At 44.2% G+C, this 20,901-nt stretch overlaps 1 protein-coding gene across 3 annotated transcripts; it reads right to left on the bottom strand.

The window, feature by feature from the left end:
• Window positions 1–242: 242 nt before the first annotated feature.
• CITED2 (Cbp/p300 interacting transactivator with Glu/Asp rich carboxy-terminal domain 2) lies at window positions 243–2,637 on the bottom strand. Of its 3 annotated transcripts, none has more exons than XM_025383563.1 (2): window positions 2,406–2,637; window positions 243–1,945 (listed from the first exon to the last, which is right to left on the bottom strand). In XM_025383563.1, the coding sequence occupies exon 2, from the start codon at window positions 1,935–1,937 to the stop codon at window positions 1,116–1,118; it is 822 nt and encodes a 273-aa protein (XP_025239348.1). In that variant the 5' UTR covers window positions 1,938–1,945; window positions 2,406–2,637; the 3' UTR covers window positions 243–1,115. The 3 variants fall into 3 exon arrangements, with proteins under 3 accessions (XP_025239348.1, XP_025239347.1, XP_025239349.1); XM_025383562.1 differs by lacking the exon at window positions 2,406–2,637 and adding an exon at window positions 2,125–2,345; XM_025383564.1 differs by lacking the exon at window positions 2,406–2,637 and adding an exon at window positions 2,257–2,355 and having other exon boundaries at window positions 858–1,945.
• Between the last annotated feature and the right edge of the window lie 18,264 nt (window positions 2,638–20,901).

The raw sequence follows: 20,901 nt of genomic DNA on the forward strand, positions 1-20,901 counted from the left end.
TGTGACAACTTTGCAGCTTTTGATTAAAGCACACCAAGAGGCATGTTACAATGATAACAATGAAGCATTATGCCAATTATGTTAAATCCTGCTCTCCGCTTAAGCTCATCATGACCTGTTTTAGTGTCCTGTAATTTATCCTTTGGAATGCTTACTCTCATCAATAAGGTGTTCAACTCAAAGACGGGGGAAAAAAGCCACCAAAGGTAACAATCACTCCCAAATGACTTCTAGAAAACAAGTTATTTCTTAACTTTTTATTGACATTGGCAAATTAAAATAGAATAAATTAACAAGTATTTTTTCAAAAAAATGTTTTGTACAAAAATACTGTCAAAATTTCCTAAAAAGCTTTCAACACAGTAGTATCTTTTCATGTACTGAATATAACTATTAGCACAGTGTCAAAATGTTGAAGACAGAAACAAAATAAAAATCTGTGAAATGTTTGCCACTGACGACATTCCACACCCTATTATCATCTGTACATATGGGGATGGGGGGTGGGCAGGGGGGACAGCCAACTTGAAAGTGAACAGTATGACTTCTCCTGATCCAGAACAGTTTGGCCCACATCTGTTTAATCTTCCAGTTTAGCATATTTTAAAAATTAGTCTGTACTCAAATGCATAGTTAAAAAAATGAAGCGAGATGGCAGAGTTTGTGCAGTAATATCTGCCCTTCAAAGTTCATGCAACCAACTAATGCAATTTTTCCTTTCACTCGTAAATCTGAATGCAGTTCAGTCATTTGAAACCATCTACAAAATCCACAAGATTAAGCAGTTTGCCAAGATTAATATCTAACAGTTGAGCACTGGAGAAAGTGAGGGAAAGGAGTAAAAACAAACAACGAAAAAGACCAAGTTAGCTAGATATTTCAACTACATAAGGGAGGTGAATGTCAAGGCTACAAAAACGAAACAAAAACAGGAAAAAAAAAGTGGCAGCAATTTTTTTTAAACCAATTTGTACAAGTTTATAGTTTACTTTGTTTCCAAGTTCTCAAACCTTTCAAGATCTGAAAAGTGAGATACTGTGTCTAAGGGAATGTTTCTTTTAATTCACACCGAAGAAGTTGGGGGTTTGATTTCTTTCGCCGGGGTTTCGATCGAGTCAACAGCTCACTCTGCTAGGCTGCTGTTTGCACACGAAGTCCGTCATAAAATCAAACTCGTTTTGCCCCAGCCAGAGTTCGGGCAGCTCTTTGATGCGGTCCAAACCCATTTCTATCACCAAGGACATAAGAACTTCCTCGTCGATGAAATCAGTGTCTATGACATTGGGCGGCAGCATTGCAGCAGGGACGTGGGCCACGGAGGCGGGCATGTTGCTGCTGCCGCTGCCGCCGCTGCCGCCGCCGCTGTTGCTGCTGCCCGCGCCGCCGCCCGAGCTGCCGCCAGAGCCGCCGGGGGTGCTGCTGCCGCCCGAGCCGCCGGGGGTGCTGCTGCCGCCGCTGTGCTTGGGGTTGCAATCTCGGAAGTGCTGGTTTGTCCCGTTCATCTGGTGGCCTGCAGCAGGGTGCAAATCCGGCATGTAGTGGTTGTGGGGGTAGGGGTGATGGTTGAAATACTGGTTGTTGAGCTTCTGCAGCTGCATGCTGGCCGGCAGGGAGCCTCCCTGACTGGCCACCGGGGGGCCCATGAACTGGGAGTTGTTAAACCTGGCCGCGGGGGCCAGTGCGCTAGGGGGGTGCCCTCCGTTCACAGTCCCCGGCCCCATCGCATGCCTGATGCCGCTCGTGGCATTCATGTTGCCCGCGCCGTAGTGTATGTGCTCGCCCATCAGGGCGTTGAAAGCGTGCTGGGGCTGCTGCTGCTGGTGGTGATGGGGGCTCGGGAACTGCCCCATGCCCATGCGGTGGGCAGGGTGGTGGTGCAGCCCATTGGTGCCGTCGGGGAAGCGCCCGTGGTTCATGGCCATCATATGGTCTGCCATTTCCAGTCCTGGAAGTGAAAAGGGCAGACGATGAGACCCGCGCCACACGTGTCGCCCACCACAGCGCACCCCACTTTTGCCCGCCTCTGCCCCCCAGGATTCCCGGGCGCACGTCGGCTGCAAACCACCACCCCCAAGATCCCACTAGCAGCCGGTGCACCCGGGCTCGCCACCACGGAGGAGCTGCCACTCATAACACAGCCGAGCGCTGCATAAACAGCCCCTTCCCCTGCGATCGGGCGGGGGGACCCGAGCCCACACCCCCTCTGCTCCCCGAAGTGGCCTAATAAAGGAAGTGCCCCGTAGCCCTGCCGCGAACTTCAGGCATTAAATCAGCCCTCCTCATCCTGTTGTTGCACATCCTGTTGTTATTCCCCAGCTTCGCCTCACGCTCTTCCTCCGGGCAAACCCTGCCCTCGGAGGACTGGGCTGGCAGGAGCCCCAGCCAGCTTCGCCCGTCGCGCTTACCTTCCGTTTTTGCGATTTCTGCTCCGAAGACCGAGGGCGGGCTCGTCGGGTCCAGGACCGGCTCAGCAGCACATAGAGGGGGCCTCCTTGGCGTGCAAAACGCTTCGCTGTCGCGATGTCGGCGCCGAGGTCTCGCAGCGGCCGCTGGGGCAGATTCGGAGCCGTTCCCTTTTATTTCCCCTCCGCTGCCCTCACAGCTCGGCAGGACCGCCCGGCAGCTGCCAACAATGAGCTGTGTTTCTTAGGGCTTTGGCCACAGTTAATATAGGCATTTCAGGAAGGGCGGAGCGAGAGCCTCCAGGGCGGGCGGCGCCAAGACGCGGATTCCGGAATGCCGCGGACACCCTGGACCGGGTCTGGGAGCCGCGTCCCCGCCACCCGCGGCACGTGCGCAGAGGCTGCGGGACCCAGGGGCCGCCCCGTCGCCCCGTCAACCCCCGACTCTGGTTTCTTCCCGACCCAGAAACGCGAGGTTAGCTCAGCCACCCCCGAGGCATGGGGGAAATCCTCCCCGGCCGCCCCGCCGGAAGGTAGCGCCTGCCCGGATAGGAACGAGGAGAGCTCACCGCCCCACTCTGGTTGGAGCTCCCCACCCCCAGCTCTCTCACTCGGTTCACAGCGATCCGGCCGGCCCTCTACGGGAAAAGGGGACTCGCCCAGCGCCCCCGCCCGCCAGAGTGCCCTTCTGCCTCCCCGGTTTTGCAAAAGCTTCCCCAGACTGCGAAGAATGGCTGTGCTTCCTCGAGTTGGGTTTTAAAGACCTGGACAAATAATGCGCCCTTTCCTGAGTCCCCTTTCCTAGGCTGTGCCTTTGTGTTTTCATACGGGCAGTGGGTAGACCTACTCTAGATCACCGCGTGTAGATGCATTTTTTTCCTCCACTCCTTTCAAGGACAGGAGCTGGGGGCGGGGAGCGGCAGCGGCTGCAGGTGGACGGAGCGCGCTTGCGGGCCCGGCCAACCCTGCTCCCGCGCCCTGGAATTCCAGTCCGCGCTTTCGGGCCCACCCGCCGCTCCCGGGGTACGTGTGCTTCTGCTAAGTTTGCGTTTGCAGCTCTTGGTAGCTTTGGCATCCGAGCTGAGGCGTCTCTGCTCTGTAAACAAACTCAGCGATCCTCGTCCCCAGATCCACCTTTTTGCACATACACAGTTACTTGCTTCTGCTGTTGCCCTGGATCCGGGAGGTGGGGGTGTGTGCAAACTTGCACAGCCTCCCTCCGGGCTCTGCCTGACGGTTTGGGGTTGATTTAGAAGCAAACGGGTTTGTAATTAAGAAATTCGAGGGCTGAGTAAGGCTGCTGCTGCTGGAAAAGGAAAACAAATAGATAACATGGTAATCGCTTTGTAAATAAAGTCGTTCTGGAGGTGGGCACGTAGCTGCACGTCCCGGATGGCACCACGCGCACACACACGACTGGGACTCTTCCTTTTCAGTGAAATTGTTCAGTGGGGCAATAGGCGATAATAATAACCTTGCTTTCAGAACGCGGTACAACGAGCCTGGTCGCCCGTTTGGTTCATTGACTTGCAAATAAAACCCTTAACACAGGTCTGGGCTACTACCCAGTCGGAGCTCTCTGGTTTTCTCACATGTGGAAGCCGAGTTGTTTCCCCAACACCATGATGGGGCTACTCTGAGCTTTTATATTGCTCTTTATGTGGTAAAATCGAGTTTAGCGCTCCGAATAAGGACTTCTGGGCAGTTGTTCTTCATAACTCGATAGCCATTGAAGACTTCCTGCTGCGAAGAGCGAGTCCGCCTCCCCGCCCCCCTCGTCTTTTTCCCCCTTCTTGCACACGAGACTTTTAAAGGCCCTATTTCTTGAGGTCTGGAAATTCTGATACATCTCCCCGTTCAGGAATTTGCAAAAGAGACCCAATCCTGATTACTTTCGTCTATGACCCCTCTGTCTTTTCCTAGTCAGGCATATTTTTTAAAATGTTATTCCTTTTTGTCTTTTCTTCTTTCCTCTTCCAGGGTCTCCGGCAAACCATGCATGCAAATAATTTTTAAACCTCAAAAATATTTACTTTTTAGAGATACAGGCACAGGACACATTGCATTGTTAGTTGCAACAATTCCCTATTCTCCTAACCTCCCACCACCTTTGCCTGTAGTTCAGGACACGCAGTTTACCGAATCAGAGGCTTGGGTACCTGAAGGGACCACTTCCTATAAAAAAACAGATTCTAAAATACTGGTCAACCCCAGCCTCAAAAATCACGGGATTGTTTACTTTCCCTTCTTTATACTGCAAGTGTTTTTAGACACAAGGAACAGCTTTTGAATGTCTAATCTAAATTCCTCTTGCAACCACTAAGGAAAGGTGGAGCTCCATCCAGCTCCCGTGGTTCTACCTACTATTGGGAAATCCCTGGAAAGGTCACCTGCCCATCCCCCATCCCTTAAAGGAGAACAAAATAGTTCTGGGACCAGCTGGTTGGAACATGGCATGCTTTGTTCATTTATTCTCATCCATCCGTTGAACGTGCTCCAAGTGCCAAGCGCTTTCTTGGTGCCTGGAGATACAAACAAGATAGGAACTCATGGTCACGGGGAGAAAACTGACAAACAGGCCTTGAACACACTATGATAAATGCCACAACGGCATTGAAAGAAAGGGCTTTGGAGAGCACATAGGAGGGACACCTACCCTGTCCTGGGGGCTTTGGGAAGGCTTTCCGGTGGAGATGGTGACTAAGGGAAGGCCTCAGGATGAAAGGAAGTTTCGTCCCATTAGGAGTGGAGTAGAAAACTTATGGTTAAGGAGTTAATGCAAAGATGAGAGAAACAAGGTTGGACAAATATGCTGGGGCGGGATGCCAAGGGCATTGTGTCCTCAAGCTGAGAAATTTTGCTGTATCCCAAAGACAATGGGAGGCAGGTAAAAGCTTGTGAAGCCATGAGATAGGAAAGATTTGGGTTTTAGAAAGATCAGGGCAGTACTGTGGAGAATGGTTAGAGAAAGTAAGACAGGAAACAGGAAGTCCAGTTAGGGGGCATTTACAGTAAGCCAGGGCTCCCAGAAGTTCTGTGTAACTAGTGTTTATCCTGTGAACCTGGGTGAGCGAGTGAGTGGTCTGTCTGTGGCCCTCACAGATGGCTGTATTTGTTTCCCAGAGCTGCCATAACAGAGTACTATTTAGGTTGGTGCAAAAGTAATTGTGATTTTTTTTTTTTTGCCATTGAAAGTAATGGCGAAAACTGTAATTACTTATGCACCAATCTAATACAAACTTAAGGCTGATCAAGCTTTAAACAACAAAACATTGTTGTCTCACAGTTCTGGAGGCTAGAGGTGCAAGGCCAAGTTGTTGGCGGGGTTGGTTCTGAAGGCCTTGAGGGAGAATCTATTCCATGTGTCTTTCCTGGCTTTTGGGGGTTTTCCGGCAATCTTTGGTGTCCCTTGACTTGTAGATGTATCACACTGATCCCCACCTTCATCTTCATGTGACTTTTTCCACCCACTGCCCCCTTGTATGTGTATCTCTGTGTCCAAAGTTCCCCTTTTTACAAGGACTCTGGTCCTTTTGGATTAGGGCTTCTCCTACTGGCCTCATTTTAACTTGATCACCTCTACAAGCTCCTGACTCCAAAGAAGGTCATATTCTGGAGGTTAGAACTCCAACATATCTCCAAGATATTTTTGTGGAGATGCAATTCGACCCATAACAGTGGTAAATAAACTGAGTAACAGAAGACCCCTGCTGCTAACAGAGAAAGTTGCCACCTGGAACTCTCTTCCCAGATGTCCTACTGGCCCAGATTCTCATTTTTTCACGTCTCTGCTCAAATATCACCTCAACAAGCTCTTCCTGACTATCCTACCCAAATGGCAATATCTCTCTTGTTTCCTTGCCCGGCTTTATGTTTCATCTTAGTGTGTCTTCCTACCTAACGTGCTGCATGGTAAATTGACAGTTTACTGCCTTCCCCACTAGAATGGCACCTCCATGAGAGCAGAGACCTAGCCTGGTTGTTCACTCAGTGTCTGAAACAAGCCCTGGCAGGTATTACTCTTTTACTAACTGATGGGTGAATGCATGAATAAAATATGGCATTGGCACTATGGGAACCCCAATGAGGGGCCAAGGAAGACTTTCTGGAGAAGGTTACTCTCAAGGCTGGAGGTGGACCAGGTGCAGTGGCTCACACCTGTAATCCCAGAATTTTGGGAGGTTGAAGTGGGAGGATCACTTGAGCCCAGGAGTTTGAGACCAACCTGGGCAACATCTTGAGATCTTGTCTCAACAAAATAAAATTAGAAAATGAGCCAGGTGTGGTGGTGCATGCCTGTTGTCCTAGATGCTGAGGAGGCTGAGGTGGGAGGATTGCTTGAGCCCAGGAGTTCGAGGTTGCAGTGAGCTATAATCGCACCACTCCACTCCAGCCTTGGCAATAGAGTGAGACCTCCATCCCTTCTACCTCCCAAAAAAAGGCTGGAGGTAGAAAAATCAAGTGGAAAAGGAGAACAGCAGCTTACCTTTGTCTGCATCGTGGCAGCCACTTGGGCAAAACTGTTATCTGTTTGGGAAGATGACTTACCTGGGCATCACTGGCTGCTGAGTAGTGGACAAAGGTCCCCATTGGTGGGAACTTTTGTCTGAAACAAGTTTTTAGAGGTGAGTCTCTGGCTTTAGCTAAAACCTGAATTGAGAAAAGGCTGACTGAAGGGCCCAGCTTCAAAAAATATATTGAAAGAGCTCATACTTGTGTGGTGGAGCTGGGGAAGGGGGTGGGGTGAGATTTAACACTGTATTTTGTACTTTATTTAAATTATCTCAACTGGGTGCAGTGGCTCATGCCTGCAATCACTAGCACTTTGGGAGGCTGACGTGGGAGAATTGCTTAAGCCCAGAAGTTTGAGACCAGCCTAGGCAATATGGCAAAATCCCAGACTCTACAAAAAATATAAAAATTAGCTGAGCATGGTGGCTCGTGACTGTAGCCCCAGCAACTCAGGAAGCCAGGAAGCTGAGGTGGGAGCATTACTTGAGCCCAGGAGGTCAAGGCTGCAGGTCGAGGTCGAGGTCATGCCACTGCACTCCAGTCTGGGTGACAGAGCAAGACCCTGTCTCAAAAAGAAATAAAACCCAAAAAACAAAACAACAAAATGAAACAAAACCCTAAAGCTCACTTAATCCTCAATGTAAGGAGTAGGGATTAATTTCATCACTTTAGTAAGGAGGTCTTTGAGTCTCAGAGAATCTTTTAAAAATAAAAATAAAAACAATGAAAAACATAGCCACCTTCTCAGAGGGAGAGGAATAGAGAAAAGAGGAGAGAAGTAGCCAGAGAGTCTGTTAATACATGCATATAGGACAGAGGCCCTATATGCAACCTGGTGTTATCTGCAAATTGAATAATGTCTTACATGTGGTATATATGTCAAACTGAGATGTGAATATCACTTTTAAACATGTAAACTTGGTTCTAATTCATAAAATACAAATTCACTTGAACTTATTACCAAACTCATAATAGTTTTTCTGTCTTTAGGTATTTTTTCATTCAAGAAAAATATAGCCATTATCATGTAGAAGTCAATGAAATGTTTGTATTAAAGGGTCTTTGAATTGATGAAGTTGGTACTATCCCGCTTGAGAATTTGATTAAAATAAATATTTTAGGATGTCATTCCTGGAGTTCTTGATTCAGCAGGCTGGCAGTGGGGCCTGAGAAGCTATATATATTTTTTAAAAGCTCCCAGTTGGTTTTGATATTTAGTTAGGTTTGCAAACAGCCAACCTTGTTTATAGGTTGATGACAACTGGATTCATTCTCACAGGGTTCATGGGTGTATTATGAACCTGGTTCACCCTCATAATGTCCAGTTTCCCTGAAGTGCCACCCGTTTCCTCCCCGCCTCCCGCCCACGACTGGAATTTTGCCCATCTTTGAAGGCCCAGTTCAGATGACATTTCCTCTTTTTTAGTCTCCCCTGATCCCCTAGATGGAAAGAATTCTGGCTCCTGGGTGCTTCCAGGGCAGTTTACTCAGATCTTCCTTTATGACCTATTTTGACTTGAGTTCTGGGTATTTGTGTTCTCCTGTAACCTTCCATGTGATGGCAGGGGTTCCCAGGTGAGCTCCAAGGGGCTGCAAAATGTCGTGCACAGAATAAGGTCAATCTTCAACAGATGTCTCTCGACTTACCATGGAGTCACGCTCTGACAAACCCCAGTTCTATAAATTGAAAACATCATCAGTCAAACCATCATAAGCCAGGAGCATGTGTATAAGTTTTCTAGGGCTGCTAGGGCTGCCATAACAAAATATCGGCCTGGGAGGCCTAAATAACAGAAATGGATTTCCTCACAGTTCTGGAGGCTGGAAGTCCACGATCACAGTGTGAGGACCCCTCTCCTTAGCTTGCAGATGGCTGCTTCTTGTGTGTTTTCACATGGCCTTTCCTTTGTGCACAGGAAACCCTGGTGTCTCTTTCATGTGTCCAAATTTCCTCTTCTTATGAGGACATCAGTCAGATTGGATTAGGACCCTCCCTAATGTCCTCATTTTAACTGAGTCACCTCTTTAAAGACCTTATCTCTAGTTATGGTTACATTCTTAGGTACTGGGAGTTAGCTGTCAACAGAGGAATTTGGGTGGGGGTACAATTCAGCCTATAAAACACACGTCACATATAGATTCTTTTTTAGATAATTGGCATTTTCTTAGTCTGCACCTTTAACAATAAACTAGAGAACATTCACATTGGTTTTGAAGTTGGATGAGGTATGTTGGAAAGCAGAAGAAAAATTCAGTGACCTTAAATAATTAGAAAAACACTCTATCAAAAACAAGATTATGTTCAATAAGAAAAACTGCAGAGGCTTCACGAGGACAATAACAAATTACATGGGTATTGGATGGGAAATTATTGACTAGATATAACAAGTTCAGCCAAAAACCAAACCAAAACAAAACTGCGGGTCCTCCTAAGCTATTGGTTGAATCAGAGGCAGCCACGGAATGCTGTTATTGAAAAGGACACAACTCGGAGTGTATCAGGAGTGAGAATCACATGACAGAGCTGGAAGTAATCCTTTTGCTACACTGGGCTCTTCTGAGAGATCATGGTTGCTTTGCAACTTTACTTTTTCATAAAGAGTTACTGAAAGCAAAGAAAGTTCATTTAAAAAAAAAAAAAGGAAATCTATTTTTAAAGGGATGGGAAATGGGACTTATAATGGCTATTTAATCTGGAGAAGAAAAAGCTGACAGGTGACTTAATACATATGTTCTGGTCTACATAGGGGAAAACTAATATGGTGGATCCTTTCCAGATGTTTTCCTTTTCCACTGAGACAAAGAAAAAAGGAAGGCATTCTTAAAAAGAGAGCTTCAAATCAGTGGTTTCCAAATTTGTGTTCTGTAGACATTGTGTATTCTCAGCTTCACTTTTAAGTGCTTTATGTATTAAGGGCTTCTGTTTGATTTTGTTTTTAAAACATATTGTTCTGATGTTAAACAGTTATGAAAACTAATGCTTTGGATAATACATAAAAATCATAGAATTCGGCCGGGCGCGGTGGCTCAAGCCTGTAATCCCAGCACTTTGGGAGGCCGAGGCGGGTGGATCACGAGGTCAGGAGATAGAGACTATCCTGGCTAACATGGTGAAACCCCGTCTCTACTAAAAATACAAAAAACTAGCCGGGCGTGGTGGCGGGCGCCTGTAGTCTCAGCTACTTGGGAGGTTGAGGCAGGAGAATGGCGTGAACCCGGGAGGCGGAGCTTGCAGTGAGCCGAGATCAGGCCACTGCACTCCAGCCTGGGAGCGAGACTCCGTCTCAAAAAAAAAAAAAAATCATAGGATTCTAGTGTGGGTAGGACTTTTAAAAATAATCTTATCCAAACTCCTTCCTTTTCTAGATGAGAAATCTGAGGTCCTGAGAGGTTAAGTGACTTGCTCATAAAGGACTTCCTAACCACCAGGATTTAAAAACACCAGTACGGATTATCAGAGCAGACCAAGTCTTTATGAAGACGTCACTGAAGTGAAATAGAGATGTGTTGAGTGGTGTTTTAGATCAGCGTTTCCCAGCTGATGTTCTATATTATAGGTGGACAGGATTGCAGAAGACAGTAATAGAAAATATATCAATTTCTACTTTTAAAACAGTGGGAATTAAAATCATTTAAAAGTAGTCTTCCAGTTCAAAATGGAAGTTTGGGGCTGGGTGTAGTGGCTCACGTCTGTAATCCCAGCACTTTGGGAGGCCGAGGCAAGAGGATGGCTCCAGCCCAGGAGTTTGAGACCATCCTGGGTAACATGGAGAGACTTTGTTTCCACACAAAAAAAATTTGAGGCTGGGCACGGTGGCTCACACCTGTAATCCCAGCACTTTGGGAGGCCGAGGTGGGTGGATCACAAGGTCAAGAGATCGAGACCATCCTGGTTAACACGGTGAAACCTGGTCTCTACTAAAAATACAAAAATTAGCTGGGTGTGGTGGCACACACCTGTGGTCCCAGCTACTCGGGAGGCTGAGGCAGGAGAATCACTTGAACCCAGGAGGCGGAGGTTGCAGTGAGCCGAGATTGCACCACTGCACTCCAGCCTGGTGACAGAGCGAGACTCCATCTCAAAAAAAAAAAAAAAAAAAAAAAAGAAATTTTAAAATTAGCCAGACATGGTGGCACACACTTGTAGTCCCAGCTACTTGAGAGGCTGAGGTGTGAGGATCACTTGAGCCCAGGAGCTTGGGGCTGCAATGAGCTGTGATTGCGCCACTGCACTCCAGCCTGGAAGACAGAACAAGACCCTGTCTCAAAACAATAACAAAACAAAATAAAAAAAACAACAAGATGGACGTTTGAGAGTCTCTGAATTGTGCTGAGTGAGCCCACAGAGCTGGTTGTAGACATCTGATGACAAGCATTAAGTAACGTAGTTACTCTCTCAGCTAAATACTCATGTCAGAGTGGTGGTTGCACTATTTAACAACTTTAAGTTGCTTTTAATTCTTTTATATATACGGATTTTTTTTAAAGACAGAAGACTAATGGTCCGGAATAAAATAAACCTGTAAGAGATATAATCGTGATCATTTTTTTTGAAACAGAGACAGTGTCTCACCATGACGTCCAGGCTGGAGTGCAGTGGTGTGGCCATAGCTCATGTAACCTTAAACTCCTGAACTCAAGTGGTCCTCTCACCTTGGCCTCCCAAAGCACTGAGATTACAGGCATGACCATGGTGTCCAGCCTAATTGTGATGATTATTTCACGGCTAACTTATGATGGTGCTCATCTCACCCAGAAGTTGCATTCATATCATGAAAATTTTTATATAGTACTAATACATAACTCTAGGACTAAAAAATGAATCCAAAAAAGAGAAAACATAGTGATGACTACACTCAAATTGTCAATTTATTAGAAATAAAGATTCAGCTGCTGTATATAATTATTATGGAAGTATGTTTGCAAATAATAGCCTGGAACTATTCCTCTGATCTCATTACTTATAAACAAAGCACAAACATTAGTTTTAAAATCCCAGTTGATTTTTATGTACAAAAGTCAAAAACTAAAAACATCAGGAAAAGAAAGTATTTTGTGTCAATTTGTAATGTTATAATATGTAGTTGTATTTCAATATGTTTAAATATGTATTTAGTCTCAGATCCACAGAGAATATATTGTCAATTTTGAATTTGTTAACAAGCTATGCTTTACTTCTTATAGTTGAAAAAAATCTTATAAGTGTATTTTATAACAAAAAATAATTTGTTTTTATAGTCTTTGTAATAAATATTTTTAAAAATAAACTCCACAAAACAAACTTCTATTATACATTTATCTAAAACATAATGTTTTCTGTGAACTCTCTTCTTACATGTCATACAAAAATTTTTTAAATGACGTGAAATGCCTAAGTGGTTCATGAGATAATCATGAAGGAGACTCACAGGACAAAAATGTTGAAAAATGCTGGTTTAAGTCAGTGTTTCTCAAGAATAATAAAGCTGTCTTTCAGAATAAAGAATAATAAAGCTCTCTTGGTTTTTTATTTGTTTGTTTGTTTGTTTGTTTGTTGAGGCAGAGTCTCGCTCTGTCGCCCAGGCTGGAGTGCAGGGGTTCTGCAAACCTCCGCCTCCCGGGTTCACACCATTCTCCTGCCTCACTCTCCCGAGTAGCTGGGACTACAGGCACGCCCCACCACGCCCCGCTAATTGTTTATCTTTAGTAGAGACGGGGTATCTCCATGTTGGCCAAGCTGGTCTCGAATTCCTGACCTGGTGATCTGCCCACCTCGGCCCCCAAAGTGCTGGGATTACAGGCGCAAGCCACCGCGCCTGGACAAGAATAATAAAGCTCTCTTTCAAAAGAAAGAAGTATCTTGGCCAGGCGCGGTAGCTCACGCCTGTAATCCCAGCACTTTGGGAGGCCAAGGTGGGCAGATCACGAGGTAAGGAGATTGAGACTACCCTGGGTAACACGGTGAAAACCCGTCTCTACTAAAAATACAAAAAATTAGCCGGGTGTGGTGGCGGGTGCCTGTAGTCCCAGCTACTCGGGAGGATGAGGCAGGAGGATGGGGTGAACCAGGGAGGCAGAGCTTGCAGTGAGCCAAGATAGTGCCACTGCACTCCAGCCTGGGCAACAGAGCGAGACTCCGTCTTGGGGAAAAAAAAAAAAAATTCGGTTTCAAATGTTTACTTACATTATTTATATTATATTTCTTAACTATGTAAAAATAGGGAACAATGCATGATATCCTTACATTTATAGCTCCTATACAACTGTAATACTAGAACACATGTACATGTTAAATAAAAATTCAGAACCAATAAAAATAGAAATTAACAACATTTATCTGGCAGATTTTGTCGAAATTAAGCCACCCCTTGCAATGTGAATCCAGCAACAAGAACTACAGTATCTGTTTTTTGCTACTGAGTTTGGCCTGCTGATGCTATAGCATACCATGCCGTGAAATTTGTATCGGAACCACTGTGCAAACTTGTATACTGTGCACCACGATTTCATTTGGTCTTCACATGGTGCAACCATACTAAAGCCATCTCTGTTCTTTCCTGATTCGTGCTCAACATTTGAAAGTCGTGCTACTTGGCACCATCACAGATATAATCATAAATCTAAATAATGAAAGATGATCATTTGGATGATTCATAATATGCTTCTAATAATTTGTTAGAAAAGACCAACAAAATGAAAACATAAAATTAAAGAATTCTTGAGGAGAAAAAGAGAACACTAAAGACTACTTTAGGTTTGTGAAGGATCTGTGAACTCCAGTTAAAGAAACCCTGGTTTTGGTGGTATCCAGTCTTTATTATTATCAATACTTTGGGTCATATAACTATGTATTATAATTTGGATCTATGGTTGAGGCAGAGAAGAGAATAGAAAGGTTAAACTATCGAAAAGTCTGTGTGTTAGCCACTTCCTTAAAAAAAATACAGGTTTCTCTCCTGTATCAAATAAATATATGACCCCAATGTTGTCTGTGAGTTCAATTGTGTTTAGTCATTGGTTCATCAGTTCCCGCTTCTATTCATCCAAATGCCAGCTTTACAGAAATGCTTAGGTGAGCTGGGCAATAACTAGAAAATAATGATTTATATTCATGCCCATTTTTAAATTATTTTTATTTTTATTTTTTTATTATTATTATACTTTAAGTTCTAGGGTACATGTGCATAACGTGCAGGTTTGTTACATATGTATACTTGTGCCATGTGGGTGTGCTGCACCCATCAACTCATCAGCACCTATCAACTCGTCATTTACATCAGGTATAACTCCCAATGCAATCCCTCCCTCCTCCCCGCTCCCCATGATACGCCCCGGTGTGTGATGTTCCCCTTCCCGAGTCCAAGTGATCTCATTGTTCAGTTCCCACCTATGAGTGAGAACATGCGGTGTTTGGTTTTCTGTTCTTGCCATAGTTTGCTGAGAATGATGGTTTCCAGCTGCATCCATGTCCCTACAAAGGACACAAACTCACCCTTTTTAATGGCTGCATAGTATTCCATGGTGTATATGTGCCACATTTTCTTAATCCAGTCTGTCACTGATGGACATTTGGGTTGATTCCAAGTCTTTGGTATTGTGAATAGTGCCGCAATAAACATACGTATGCATGTGTCTTTATAGCAGCATGATTTATAATCCTTTGGGTATATACCCAGTAATGGGATGGCTGGGTCATATGGTACTTCTAGTTCTAAATCCTTGAGGAATCACCATACTGTTTTCCATAATGGTTGAACTAGTTTACAATCCCACCAACAGTGTAAAAGTGTTCCTATTTCTCCACATCCTCTCCAGCACCTGTTGTTTCCTGACTTTTTAATGATGGCCATTGTAACTGGTGTGAGATGGTATCTCATTGTGGTTTTGATTTGCATTTCTCTGATGGCCAGTGATGTTGAGCATTTTTTCATGTGTCGTAAGGCTGTATGCATGTCTTCTTTTGAGAAACGTCTGTTCATATCCTTTGCCCACTTTTCGATGGGGTTGTTTGTTTTTTTTCTCGTAAATTTGTTTGAGTTCTTTGTAGGTTCTGGATATTAGCCCTTTGTAAGATGAGTAGATTGCAAAAATTTTCTCCCATTCTGTAGGTTGCCTGTTCACTCTGATGGTAGTTTCTTTTGCTGTGCAGAAGCTCTTTAGTTTAATTAGATCCCATTTGTCAATTTTGGCTTTTGTTGCTGTTGTTTCGGTGTTTTAGACATGAAGTCCTTGCCCATGCCTATGTCCTGAATGGTATTACCTAGGTTTTCTTCTAGGGTTTTTATGGTATTTGGTCTAATATTTAAGTCTCTAATCCATCTTGAATTAATTTTTATATAAGGAGTAAGGAAAGGATCCAGTTTCAGCTTTCTACTTATGGCTAGCCAATTTTCCCAGCACCATTTATTAAATAGGGAATCCTTTCCCCATTTCTTGTTTTTGTCAAGTTTGTCAAAGATCAGATGGTTGTAGATGTGTGGTATTATTTCTGAGGGCTCTGTTCTGTTCCATTGGTCTATATCTCTGTTTTGGTACCAGTACCATGCTGTTTTGGTTACTGTAGCCTTGTAGTATAGTTTGAAGTCAGGTAGCGTGATGCCTCCAGCTTTGTTCTTTTGACTTAGGATTGTCATGGCAATGTGGGCTCTTTTTTGGTTCCATATGAACTTTAAAGCAGTTTTTTCCAATTCTGTGAAGAAAGTCATTGGTAGCTTGATGGGGATGGCATTGAATCTATAAATTACCTTGGGCAGTATGGCCATTTTCACAATATTGATTCTTCCTATCCATGAGCATGGTATGTTCTGCCATTTGTTTGTGTCCTCTTTGATTTCACTGAGCAGTGGTTTGTAGTTCTCCTTGAAGAGGTCCTTTACATCCCTTGTGAGTTGGATTCCTAGGTATTTTATTTTCTTTGAAGCAATTGTGAATGGAAGTTCATTCCTGATTTGGCTCTCTGTTTGTCTGTTACTGGTGTATAAGAATGCTTGTGATTTTTGCACATTGATTTTGTATCCTGAGACTTTGCTGAAGTTGCTTATCAGCTTAAGGAGATTTTGGGCTGAGACAATGGGGTTTTCTAAATATACAATCATGTCATCTGCAAACAGGGACAGTTTGACTTCTTCTTTTCCTAACTGAATACCCTTGATTTCTTTCTGTTGCCTGATTGCCCTAGCCAGAACTTCCAACACTATGTTGAATAGGAGTGGTGAGAGAGGGCATCCCTGTCTTGTGCCAGTTTTCAAAGGGAATTTTTCCAGTTTTTGCCCATTCAGTATGATATTGGCTGTGGGTTTGTCATAAATAGCTCTTATTATTTTGAGGTATGTTCCATCAATACCAAATTTATTGAGCGTTTTTAGCATGAAGGGCTGTTGAATTTTGTCAAAGGCCTTTTCTGCATCTATTGAGATAATCATGTGGTTTTTGTCTTTGGTTCTGTTCATGCTGGATTACATTTATTGATCTGCATATGTTGAACCAGCCTTGCATCCCAGGGATGAAGCCCACTTGATCATGGTGGATAAGCTTTTTGATGTGCTGCTGAATCCGGTTTGCCAGTATTTTATAGAGGATTTTTGCATCAATGTTCATCAGGGATATTGATCTAAAATTCTCTTTTTTTGTTGTGTCTCTGCCAGGCTTTGGTATCAGGATGATGTTGGCCTCATAAAATCAGTTAGGGAGGATTCCCTCTTTTTCTATTGATTGGAATAGTTTCAGAATGAATGGTACCAGCTCCTCCTTGTACCTCTGGTAGAATTCAGCTGTGAATCCATCTGGTCCTGGACTATTTTTGGTTGGTAGGCTATTAATTATTGCCTCAATTTCAGAGCCTACTATTGGTCTATTCAGGGATTCAGCTTCTTCCTGGTTTAGTCTTGGGAGAGTGTAAGTGTCCAGGAAATTATCCATTTCTTCTAGATTTTCTAGTTTATTTGCGTAGAGGTGTTTATAGTACTCTTTGATGGTAGTTTGTATTTCTGTGGGGTCGGTGGTGATATCCCCTTTATCATTTTTTATTGCATCTATTTGATTCTTCTCTCTTTTCTTCTTTATTAGTCTTTCTAGTGGTCTATCAATTTTGTTGATCTTTTCAAAAAGCCAACTCCTGGATTCATTGATTTTTTGGAGGGTTTTTTGTGTCTCTATCTCCTTCAGTTCTGCTCTGATCTTAGTTATTTCTTGCCTTCTGCTAGCTTTCGAATGTGTTTGCTCTTGCTTCTCTAGTTCTTTTAATTGTGATGTTAGAGTGTCAATTTTAGATCTTTCCAGCTTTCTCTTGTGGGCATTTAGTGCTATAAATTTCCCTCTACACAGTGCTTTAAATGTGTCCCAGAGATTCTGGTATGTTGTATCTTTGTTCTCATTGGTTTTAAAGAACATCTTTATTTCTGCCTTCATTTCGTTATGTACCCAGTAGTCATTCAGGAGTAGGTTGTTCAGTTTCCATGTAGTTGAGCAGTTTTGATTGAGTTTCTTAGTCCTGAGTTCTAGTTTGATTGCACTGTGGTCTGAGAGACAGTTTGTTATAATTTCTGTTCTTGTACATTTGCTGAGGAGTGCTTTACTTCCAATTATGTGGTCAATTTTGGAATAAGTGTGATGTGGTGCTGAGAAGAAAGTATATTCTGTTGATTTGGGGTGGAGAGTTCGGTAGATGTCTATTAGGTCTGCTTGCTGCAGAGATGAGTTCAATTCCTGGATATCCTTGTTAACTTTCTGTCTCGTTGATCTGTCTAATGTTGACAGTGGGGTGTTGAAGTCTCCCATTATTATTGTATGGGAGTCTAAGTCTCTTTGTAAGTCTCAAAGGACTTTATGAATCTGGGTGCTCCTGTATTGGGTGCATATATATTTAGGATAGTTAGCTCTTCCTGTTGAATTGATCCTTTTCCATTATGTAATGGCCTTCTTTGTCTCTTTTGATCTTTGATGGTTTAAAGTCTGTTTTATCAGAGACTAGTATTGCAACCCCTGCTTTTTTTTTGTTCTCCATTTGCTTGGTAGATCTTCCTCCATCCCTTTATTTTGAGCCTATGTGTGTCTCTGCATGTGAGATGGGTCTCCTGAATACAGCAAACTGATGGGTCTTGACTCTTTATCCAGTTTGCCAGTCTGTGTCTTTTCATTGGAGCATTTAGTCCATTTACATTTAAGGTTAATATTGTTTTGTGTGTATTTGATCCTGCCATTATGATATTAACTGGTTATTTTGCTAGTTACTTGATGCAGTTTCTTCCTAGCCTCGATGGTCTTTACATTTTGGCGTGTTTTTGCAATGGCTGGTACCGGTTGTTCCTTTCCATGTTTAGTGCTTCCTTCAGGGTCTCTTGTAAGGCAGGCCTGGTGGTGACAAAATCCCTAAGCATTTGCTTATCTGTAAAGGATTTTATTTCTCCTTCACTTATGAAACTTAGTTTGGCTGGATATGAAATTCTGGGTTTAAAATTCTTTTCTTTAAGAATGTTGAATATTGGTCCCCACTCTCTTCTGGCTTGTAGAGTTTCTGCCGAGAGATCTGCTGTTAGTCTGATGGGCTTCCCTTTGTGGGTAACCTGACCTTTCTCTCTGGCTGCCCTTAAGATTTTTTCCTTCATTTCAACTTTGGTGAATCTGGCAATTATGTGTCTTGGAGTTGCTCTTCTCGAGGAGTATCTTTGTGGTGTTCTCTGTATTTCCTGAATTTGAATGTTGGCCTGCCCTACTAGGTTGGGGAAGTTCTCCTGGATGATATCCTGAAGAGTGTTTTCCAACTTGGTTTCATTTTCCCCCTCACTTTCAGGCACCCCAATCAGAAGTAGATTTGGTCTTTTTACATAATCCCATACTTCTTGCAGGATTGATACTCTTTCTTCCAGTTGATCGAGTCGGTTACTGAAGCTTGTGTATTTGTCATGTATTTCTGGTGTCATGGTTTTCATCTCTGTCAGTTCGTTTATGGCCTTCTCCACATTAATTATTCTAGTTATCAATTCTTCCACTCTTTTTTCAAGATTTTTAGTTTCTTTGCACTGGGTACGTAATTCCTCCTTTAGCTCTGAGAAATGTGATGGACTGAAGCCTTCTTCTCTCATCTTGTCAAAGTCATTCTCCATCCAGCTTTGATCTGTTGCTGGCGATGAGCTGTGTTCCTTTGCAGGGGGAGATGTGCTCTTATTTTTTGAATTTCCAGCTTTTCTGCCCAGCTTTTTCCCCATCTTTGTGGTTTTATCTGCCTCTGATCTTTGATGATGGTGATGTACTGATGGGGTTTTCGTGTGAGTATCCTTCCTGTTTGTTAATTTTCTTTCTAACAGTCAGGACCCTCAGCTGTAGGTCTGTTGGAGATTGCTTGAGGTCCACTCCAGACCCTGTTTGCCTGGGTGTCAGCAGCAGAGGCTGCAGAAGATAGAATATTGCTGAACAGTGAGTGTACCTGTCTGATTCTTGCTTTGGAAGCTTCCTCTCAGGAAGCTTCCTCACCGTGTGAGGTGTGGGGTGTCTGTCTGCCCCTAGTGGGGGATGTCTCCCAGTTAGGCTACTCAGGGGTCAGGGACCCACTTGAGCAGACAGTCTGTCCGTTCTCAGATCTCAACCTCCATGTTGGGAGATCCACTGCTCTCTTCAAAGCTGTCAGACAGAGTCGTTTGCATCTGCAGAGGTTTCTGCTGTCTTTGTTGTTGTTGTTGTTGTTGTTTAGCTGTGCCCTGTCCCCAGAGGTGGAGTCTACAGAGACAGGCAGGCCTACTTGAGCTGCTGTGAGCTCCACCCAGTTCAAGCTTCCCAGTGGCTTTGTTTACCTACTTAAGCCTCAGCAATGGCATGCGCCCCTCCCCCAGCCTCGCTGCTGCCTTGTGGTTAGATCACAGACTGCTGTGTTAGCAATGAGGGAGGCTCAGTGGGTGTGGGACCCTCCCAGCCAGGTGTGGGATATAATCTCCTGGTGTGCCCGTTTGCTAAGACCCTTGGTAAAGTGCAGTATTGGGGTGGGAGTTACCCGATTTTCCAGGTGTTGTGTGTCTCAGTTCCCCTGGCTAGGAAAAGGGATTCCCTTCCCCCTTGCGCTTCCCAGGTGAGGCGGTGCCTCGCCCTGCTTCAGCTCTGGCCCTGCTTCAGCTCTCGCCCTGCTTCAGCTCTCGCTGGTTGTGCTGCACCAGCTGACCAGCACCGATTGTCCGGCACTCCCTAGTGAGATGAACCCAGTACCTCAGTTGAAAATGCAGAAATCACCTGTCTTCTGTGTTGCTGGCGCTGGGAGCTGGAGACTGGAGCTGTTGCTATTTGGCCATCTTGCTCAGCCCTCCTTTTATTCTTATTTTTATTGAGACAGAGTCTCACTCTGTTGCCCAGGCTGGAGTGCAATGGTGCAATCTCAGTTCACTTCTCAGGTTCAAGTGATTCTCCTGCCTCAGTTTCCCAAGTAGCCAGGATCACAAGCACACACCACCACACTCAGCTAATTTTTTTGTATTTTCAGTAGAGATGGAGTTTCGTCATGTTAGCCAGGATGGTCTCGATCTCCTGACCTCAAGATCCACCTGCCTCGGCCTCCCAAAGTGCTGGGATTACAGGCTTGAGCCACTGCACCCGGCAATTATTTATATTTTAAATGGTATTTGCTGGAGTGCTTGTAGGTACTTCAGGTCTTTTAAGTGTTTTAGACAATCTTGTTCACACCATTAATTTGTATGAGCAAAGGATTTCTAGACTAATTTCAAGTGCAGCCCAGCTTCTGGAATCAGTGTTGGGGGCACCAGAGAAATACCCTCAGAAGTTTGAGATAAGATTATTTTCCATGAGTGCATTAAAGGAGCATAAACATGTACAAGATAAGATCAGCATCTTTAGCAGGAACATCTCAGCTTCCTGGGCTCTTGGGTACCCTGGGAGTTAGTAGGCACCTGGAATTGTAAATGAATCACCTACTCTTCATCAATCTCTTGTGAATCTGATGAGCATGGGAGTCAGTTGAATTCAGGATGAATGGAACAGCTGAGCTGAAGAGCAGGCCTTCATCTGTGGT

The sequence above is a fragment of the Theropithecus gelada genome, chromosome 4, assembly GCF_003255815.1.
Source record: "Theropithecus gelada isolate Dixy chromosome 4, Tgel_1.0, whole genome shotgun sequence".
Classification (NCBI taxonomy): domain Eukaryota; kingdom Metazoa; phylum Chordata; class Mammalia; order Primates; family Cercopithecidae; genus Theropithecus; species Theropithecus gelada.